This window comes from Vanessa cardui, chromosome 22 (genome assembly GCF_905220365.1).
Source record: "Vanessa cardui chromosome 22, ilVanCard2.1, whole genome shotgun sequence".
Classification (NCBI taxonomy): Eukaryota; Metazoa; Arthropoda; class Insecta; order Lepidoptera; family Nymphalidae; genus Vanessa; species Vanessa cardui.
Window position 1 is genome coordinate 7,796,886 of NC_061144.1, and position 9,426 is coordinate 7,806,311.

Below are 9,426 nucleotides of genomic sequence, written 5' to 3' on the forward strand. Positions count from 1 at the left end.
TATTCGAAAACTGTATATCGATTTCATATCGATATTATAATTCATATTTATTACAATAAGAATAAGGACAGCCAGCAAATGTCACCCTAATTAAATTTGTTTTTTTTTTTTAAACAAATTAAATACTCTTTCGATGTAATCATAGACGCAGTCTGTATTATGTAACATATGTGCGTCTTAAAGACGTGTTTTGATTAATAATAAATAATAATAGTTTAAGAATTTCATCAACGTTTTGTTCCCTTTTTACAAACGAGCCATTTCTTGCGACTCACGTATAATTAGTTCTACTGCGCTTGCAGCATCTCAATCATTTTACTCTCCAACAATGAAAATAAAAACAAAAAAGAAATTCAAAAATATCAAAACAATACCTCTATAATAAGCAGTAACATTTCATATTGACGTATGTTTTGAGTTCACTGAACTCGAACGAAAACAAAATTAGAATAACATTACATCCAAACATATTTGTTCATAAAAAAGTCTCATTCGAACGACATAACAAAACAATACGAGAAGCCGGAGTTAATAAATCTCAACAAATGTAAAAGTTATACGAAATCTTGAGTTCTTTATGAAATATGTGTGAGGAAATTGAATCCGGCCGCAGCAGCCACTTTGTCAAATGGGACCTTTTACGAAATGATTAGGTTTTTTTTAAGGGTACGCTACACTCTTACGACATTTGAATGGATGAGTGATGGTCGGAATAAATTTGAAACTAAAACTATGGTATGAAAACGAAACTATGAACGATTTAAATTACTGTAATAAAACTAACTACGTTCATACATACACACATACATACATACATACACACACATATAAACAATATACATACGTATGAGCGGTTTTATACAAGTTATAATTTCTTGCCTTTGAGTCTTAAATTAGTGTTAAATAACTCAATTATCGGAGACTTCCTAACAATATTTGTAAAAAACTACAAATCAATTACAAGTGAGGGCATGTACCTACATATATTTACGCACACATATGCACAATAATATGCCCTGCATCGTAGGCTAATCTTCCAACATCACATATAAAATGTTATAACAGATCACGGTCACTAGGAATTAAAAGTGAATGAATTCGTATATGATTTTCGATGTCGATGATAATATTGACAAGTACAGCATTTTTCAGATCGTCGCAACGCCGTAAAGAAGCCTTATTGTTCGGTCTTTCGAAATTAGCAGCTCTTTTGATATGGACGGGGATGTTTTCATTACAAGCTGATGAGTTTTCACGAGCACCGAGCATTCGAAAGGGTTTTTCTGTGTTATTTGAAATGAATTTCCATAAAACTTCATGCATCGATTAATTTCAAAAAATAATTACAACATTTTACTCATAATATTAAACAATGGAAATACAGAGTAATAAAATTACAGAAACAAATAATATTTTAATTTATAATTGGCTCTTTGTAAAACTCTTTGTAAAACGGTTTGTTCTGCACGTTACTGGCGACATTTGTTGGCTAGCTTCGCCTTCATAAATTTATTCCTCGTGTACTTGCATAATATATAAACAGCAGCATTGCGTATGTTTGTCATCCCAGCTATCAATGTATAGTACGACACAATTTAGATACAGCATCGCCAAATTCAATAAAACTGATTACAGCTGTTTTATACTACCAATAGAAATAACTCCCTATAGCGATATTCGACACTTTTCGTCGCTATAGATTTTTGCATCAGTTCAATTAGTAATTCGACGTGTCAAAATGACGAATATATTAGGTTAAATGATAATACAAGTTTATTAACTTTGTGTAAACATCATATTCACATAAGAAATAAATATTGATAATTTGGGATAGCGTACTTAATTCTGATGTGATCGGTTTTATGAATTTTGCCGATGTTACGTTTAAGTTGTGTCGTACACATTATGTGTACTATACATGTATCAAGTAATAAGCAAAGTTGAATGAATATTAGCTTATTAATATTAAAATAGAGCCGCCTAGTATGGAATTAATAAAATAAATAGTAATATGTGAGAACTTCAATATAACTAACTTTTGTTAAATTCACAGCACAGCTAGTTTGGAATAAAAGAAAATCAACAAAAGACAAAATATTTAATAAAGTTGTCATATAAGCTTTCTCTGAACATTTCTCCAAAGGTCAGTCTTCGTCAAACAGTCCCATAATTTGCACGATCTTCAAGAATATATCGACGATTGCCGAGTACAGTAAGTAAGCGGCCAGCGCGTAATCATCCTCGCTCATTTCAATAGATCTGCCACCCAATATCGCTTGCAGTTCCATGATCAAAACCTGTCAAACAATATTCTACATAAGGCACCACAAATGCAAAGAAACATAAGTATTCGTTTTCTTTATACATTCATATTTCTTTTATTATAACAGAACCACCCACCTTATATTCTATGAGCTTTCCTAATTTATACCTTTCTTTGCGTGGCGTACAATAAAGTATTGAAATAAGCCACATGCGGGTGAGGTTTCTGTTTCTTCGGTGTTTTCCTTCACCGATGAATTATAAACACAAATTAAGGACATAAAAATTCAGTGGTAATTCCACGGGCTTGAACCCGCAAACATCGGTTAAAAAGCTAGCTTTCTAACCACTGGGCCATCAATAAAAACAACAACAGCCTGTAAATTCCCACTTCTGGGCTAAAGGCTTCCTCTCCCTTTGAGGAGAAGGTTTTGGAACATATTCCACCACGCTGTTCCAATGCGGGTTAGTGGAATACACATGTGGCAGAATTTCTATAAAATTTGTCACATGCAGGTTTCCTCATAATGTTTTCCTTCACCGCTGAGCACGAGATGAATTATAAAGATAAATTAAGCACATGATTCAGCGGTGTTTGCCTGGGTTTGAACCCGCAAACATCGGTTAAGAAACTCGCTTTCTAAAAACTGGGCCATCCCTTATCCAATATTATAAATTGAATGAAAACATTTTCAACTCACCACGACATTTATAATTCCTCCAACAAACAGTAATACAATTTCCACAGGCTTGTAACGAATTCCCATAACTAGCATAGCAATAGACAGCATCATAGCTATAGTGGCGAACGCGACAGCTATAGCCACAACATAGAGGTACCATTTCGTAAAATCGAACTGAAAAAAAAACGTTAATCACTAGTAATTTTTAACTTTGCCGTTTAGTAAATTCAAATCTCTTGTAAAAATACATTGGTAGAAAAAGCATATTATTCAATACAATATTTTATAGATGATAAAAAAACGTGGAGCTAATATCTGTTGACTTCCACGCAGGATATATTAATTTAAATAGTTGTATTTAACTAACATGACTTTGTATTTTTAAATGTTATAAAAAAGAGTAACTACTGAGTTTCTTGCCGATTTTTCTCGGTAGAATCTACTTTCCGAACCGGTGGTAGCTTCACTTGGTTGTAAAATGACGATTCAAAAGTGCTTGTAAAAGCCTACTTGAATAAAGTTTATTTTAATTTTTGATTTTAATCACTACATGATATAAAACAAGTTCGCTTCCCGCTATATATGCTTAAGATTTTCGAAGATATTACAGATTTAAAATCCATGGACCTAGCGGATTGTTTTGTCCAGTGACAAAAAGTTGTATATTCAAATATACAAAATTAAAATCAACTTTATTCAAGAAGAATTTTGATGCACTTTTGAATCGACAATGAACAAACTATATTAAGTGTCATCAAACAATGAAGTTACTCTTTTTCGATATTTAAAAATACAGTAATGTTAATTAAATACAATTATATGTGTATGTAATATCTCCTGCCTGGAAATCAACAAGTATTAAGTTCACGCTTTTTTATCATATGTATAATCTTGTATTAAATAATATACATTCTTTACCAATGCATTCTTTACAAATTGGAATTTATGAGACGGCAAAGTATTGTATATATTACGTAGACATAAAAACTTTCTGTAGTATATTTAGTATGAGCATTGCGGATCGCTAGTAACAAAATAAATGAAAGTTGTAATACTAATACTTTACTGATCGCTTTATTCATCACATCATATCACACATCATAACTCACCAAGCTCTTCTAGCGAATATCTTAGAACACTCTTATACCTTTTTAAACTCGCAAAGTACTAATAAATATACTATAATAATAGTGAATAACAAATCTTGATTAAATCAATTCTAATGAGCCTTGCCTAAAGATTCAAACGATATATAAATATGAAAATCATTTTAATATTATTAAGCAAGCAGCGCTTATTAGAAATATTTCTCAAGATTTGTAGCAACTCCTTACAGGTTTGTCTCGGGCTAATAATTAAAAATATATTAAGTAAAAAGTAAAGTAACAGCCTGTGAATTTCCTACTACTGGGCTAAGGCCTCCTCTCCCATTAAGGAGAGGGTTTGGAACATATTCGTTTATAGGTTTTGGAATGTTGGTGGAATGCACCTGTGGCAGAATTTTAATGAATTAGACACATGCTACTTTTTTTTTTACACTTACACATGCAGGTTTCCTCACGATGTTTTCCTTCACCGCCGAGCACGAGATGAATTATAAACACAAATTAAGCACATATATATAGTGGTGCTTGTCTGGGTTTGAACCCGAAATCATCGGTTAAGATGCACCCTTTCTAACCACTGGTCCATCTCAGCTCATCTCTCAATTAGAAATATGATAATTATTATTTTTTTATTTTATTATTTATTTTTATTAATTGTAAATATATGTGTAATATATAATAACGCTGGCTCTGAGTTGTTACTTACGCTGGAGCAAGCCAAGAATATACAAACGATCACTGTAACCACTGTTGCTAAAAGTGCAAATATTAAAATGTGAGTTCTATATCTACAAGTGATAGCTCCCACCAGATTGCTCATTGCTAGAACCTGAAAAATAACAAATATAACGTTCATATTATGTACTAGCTGTGCCCGTGGACCTTGTACGCGTTTGAATTTAACAAAAAAAATATTATTGTAGCCTAAGTTACTCCTTATTATATCAGTTATCTGCCAGTGAAAGTCCCGTCAAAATCGGTCCAGCCGTTCCAGAGATTATTCGGAATAAACAGACAGAGAGACAGAAACAATTGTAAAAAATGTTATTTTGGTACATGTACCGTGTATACATACACATGCATTGAGTAAATAAGGCCTTTTTATAATATTACAAACAGACACTTCAATTTTATTATGTATATATTAAAATATATGTTAAAAATAGGGCAAGTTATTACTTGTCTATTGAGGTTAAAAACGCAAAAAAAAATTACGACTACAATTTCGTAATTTATATGAATCTGATATAAATACATGTAGTATATATGTTAGTTGTTCCATTTCAATTTTCTAAGGAACTGTGTTTTTTTAATGTCAGGTAGGTATAATGACAAATGACCACTTCATATTTGGTGGCCCACCTTGTCATCACCGTCATTGACTTGTTATAAGTATTAACCATACCTTACTTAGTCAATGCGCCATAAACTTGAGGACTAAGATGTTACGTCCATTGCATATGTAGTTGCAGAGTATCTGATGAGTGGTTCGTACCTACCCAGACGGGCTTGCATCGAGTAAAGAGATTTAAAAATAATTCAAGCGTATATATAAATTATATAAAGCTAGTTGTAACCCGCAGCTTCCTTCGTGTTTTAGGGGTTGGTTATCAAATCTCAAGAAATTCGGTTCATATGAGACAACATCACATACATTACTCTGATCCCAATGTAAGTAGCTAAAGCACTTGTGTTATGAAAAATCAGAAGTAACGACGGTACCACAAACACCCAGACCCAGGACAACATAGAAACTTAATGGTTATCGACATAGACGCCGGAAATCGAACCCGGGACCTCGGAGGGACCAATGAAACCGGTGTACACCCCAATCGAACATGGCGGTCGTCGAAGGTTCAGTAGTTTGGCAGTAAAAGAGCGACCAGCACACAGACAGACTGAGTTCCTTTCACATTTGTAATATTAGTATACAAGTACAGATTATCAGAAACGTATACAACTTACAACTATCAGAAGCGATATGATGTTACAAGGTGGTACTCTAGAACAAGCCGAACACGCCATTACTGCATTCATCGCAACCAAAATAACCCTATAAAGACAAATGGCAAAGGTTGTGATGTAACACATCAACAGCCAGTAAATTTCCCACTGCTGGGCTAAGGCCTCTTCTCTTTTTCTTTGAGCAGAATGTTTTTGGAACATATGCCATTAAGCTGTTCCAATACGGGTTGGTGGAATACACATGCGGCAGAATTTATATGAAATTAGTCGCATGCAAGTTTCCTCACGACTTTTTCCTTCACCGTTGAACACGAGATGAATTAGAACCTTAAATTAAGCACATGAATATTCAGTGGTGCTTGCCTGGGTTTGAACCCGCAATCATCAGTTAAGATGCGCGTTCTCGGCTAAGTGTAACACTGTTACGCAAAAACCTTATTTCCTTTACAGTCCAGGATTTGTATCATATAACATCAAACTTATACATACATATATAAACAGCAGAGTTCAGTAAATATGTCAAAAATTAAAGTAATAGCATTTTTAGCATATTAACAAAAAGATACAAAGTTACGCAAAACGAGGAACATGCATTCGTGTTGTTGGTACTATGTGTCGCCTGCGGCTTTATTTTATCAAATTTTCATCAAATTCGGTTCAGCGGTTTAGTCATGAAAGAGTGACAAACAGACATACGGAGAGAGTAACTTTCACATGTATAATATATGTATATATATATTATGGTATACGTTGGCGGACGAGCATATGGGCCACCTGATGGTAAGTGGTCACCATCACCCATAGACAATGACGCTGTAAGAAATATTAACTGTTCCTTCCATCGTCAATGCGCCACCAACCTTGGGAACTAAGATGTTATGTCCCTTGTGCCTGTAGTTACACTGGCTCACTCACCCTTCAAACCGGAACACAACAATACTACTCAGTATTACTGTTATTTGGCGGTAGAATAACTGATGAGTGGGTGGTACCTACCCAGACGGGCTTGCACAAAGCCCTACCATCAAGAAATATAATAAATAAATATTAGTATAGAGTTAAGTTGCTTCATTACGTTTTGTGAGACCCATCTACTTTTTATTTTGTCGTTTGATAACTTGAAACTGCATGTTTCAGATATATTTACTCAAGAAGATACAATGTCATTCGTAATCTCAATTATAATAATTTTAGTAGTTAGGTTATTAGGATTAAAGAACTAAAATAAAATTTACTTACACTGAAATAATGATCAACACTAAATTGTTCATTATATAATAATCCTTTACGTCTGGTCTGTAAATACGAAAAACAATTTCAACAACAACAATAGCAGCCTGTGAATTTTCCTCTGCTGGGCAAAAGCCTCCTCTTCCTTTGAGGAGAAATTTCGGAACATATTCCACGACGCTGTTCTATACCGGTTGGTGGAATATAATGTGGTAGAATTTCTATGAAATTAGACATATACAGATTTCCTCACGATGTTTTCCTTCACAGTCGAACACGAGATGAATTATAAACGCGAATTAAGCACATGAATTAGTGGTTCTTGCCTGGGTTTGAACTCGCAATCAACGGTTAAGATGCACGCGTTCTGGACCATCTCAAATTTAATCAAAAGTTTTAATTTTTTTCATTAATTATGAAAATATAGAGATAATTAATACTCACGTAGCGTTAATATATATACCGATGGCAGCAGTTACTGCTAACATCACCATCACTATAGTGAAAACGAATTTGACGAAGTAATTTCGAGACTGGGGATCGTAATCGATCGGAGCGCCTGTATTTTGTTGACCACCACCAAAGCCTTGTCCAAAACCTGAAATGACAACTCAGAAGATTATTCAAAAGATCCTCAGAAGTTACATGCATTAAAAGCGTTACTTAGGACTGTAGATTTTTTAAACTATTTGGAGGAAATAGCAAATGCTTAAAGATAATTATTGGCTGCGTTTTCCTTAATGGTTTAAGTCTGTAAGAATTGCCCTTTTACCTTGATTAAATTGCACCCATAGTGCTGGTGGTTTTCTTTGTTTCCCAGCATATTCAAATTTAGTGCACTTTTTTTCATCATTTCGTTCGCTCTTTTTCCTAAATTCATTTTCTATATGAATACCAGTCTGATCTTTGGCTTTTATTTCTCCATCATCAGCTATGTCTTTTACAATTACATTATTAACATTTAAATCTTGAGGATTTTCTTCAATATCGATATGAATTTCTTCTTTTTCATTTTGTGTGAGACTTGGACTTTTCTCGACTACGTTTATTTCTGTTAAATTATTCATAAGGTACTATTTTACATAAACATTTATATGAAAGCTTATATTATCTAAAACAGCTTTGTATACGAAAACTATTTACAAAAAGTCAGTATAAAATCAATTTCGATCTAAAAAAAATATTCTGCGAATTAGCTGTCATGTTGACTACTGTCAAAATTATTCTTAAATACTACAATAGAGAATATAAGCATGTCATACTCTATTATTTAATATAAAAAAAAATAATGCCTTAACTATATTATTATTAAAAAATAGTAACTGTACACATCTTGACCGCTTGGAATGGTGGCCAGAACGCTAGCAGCATTTTTCCGTTTAAACGCAATTCCGATCCTCTAAGCAAAAAATGAACCCTCCTGTCACCTGTGGAGGCAAAAAGGCGAGTCGTTATAGTTTTAATGAAGGTTTTTGCACGACTCCAAGGCCCAAGTGTTTCAACTGCAAACGGAACAAAGATTATTGTACTTTATATAGTCTAAACTATTTCAAAATATTAAAAATAGTTACAAATTAAGATGATTTTTTCATACCTATTTATTAAATTATTATTTTATAATAATTGTTTTGTTCTAGGATATAAAAAGAAGTGTTAACCAATAAGTTTTTAATGAGCATTTGTTCAATAATTTTTAATTGTTTTTTTGTCTTCCAGCCAATCTACCTACGTATCTTCCTCATTCTACGTGACATTGGCAAAGTCTATGCCTTGTTGGCGAAACTAAAAGCCATTAAATAAATAACCAAATTTAATTTAAAATTAACACAACCCAAAGGTTATACATGTTTTAAAAATATAAATAATAGTAATTTCTATTCTGGCTTGCGTTAAAGTATACAAAATTTAAATTTAAAAAATAATACCAATATTAAATTTAAAAAATACATTTTAATCATATTGTAGAAAATTAATTGTCGAATTGAATAATAGATGGCTTAAAAGTTTAAGATTTGATTTAAAAGTGCTATCAATAATCACAATGTCAACAATATTTATATAAAAAAAAATTAAGACCTGAATTATTTATATCATCTGAATTATTTAAATTTTCTATATCAGAATTACCCACACATTTATTGTTATCTTATGTAAACACTAGTTGATGCCCGCTGCTTGAC

The 9,426-nt window shown here is 32.8% G+C and overlaps 1 protein-coding gene across 1 annotated transcript; it reads right to left on the reverse strand.

The window, feature by feature from the left end:
* Positions 1-2,144: 2,144 nt before the first annotated feature.
* LOC124539206 lies at positions 2,145-8,365 on the reverse strand. The gene is made up of 7 exons (XM_047116504.1): positions 8,019-8,365; positions 7,691-7,844; positions 7,256-7,312; positions 6,017-6,104; positions 4,758-4,880; positions 2,964-3,119; positions 2,145-2,297 (listed from the first exon to the last, which is right to left on the reverse strand). Exons 1-7 carry the CDS (start codon positions 8,311-8,313, stop codon positions 2,145-2,147), a joined length of 1,026 nt encoding a protein of 341 aa, XP_046972460.1. The 5' UTR covers positions 8,314-8,365.
* Positions 8,366-9,426: the final 1,061 nt, after the last annotated feature.

Coding starts and splice junctions, on each gene's coding strand:
- LOC124539206 (XM_047116504.1), bottom strand. CDS start 8,313: ATGAATAATTTAACAGAAATAAACGTAGTCGAGAAAAGTCCAAGTCTC. Junction 6,105..7,255: donor GTGTTGATCATTATTTCAGT/GTAAGTAAATTT, acceptor TTGTCTTTATAG/GGTTATTTTGGTTGCGATGA. Junction 4,881..6,016: donor TCATATCGCTTCTGATAGTT/GTAAGTTGTATA, acceptor GTTATTTTTCAG/GTTCTAGCAATGAGCAATCT.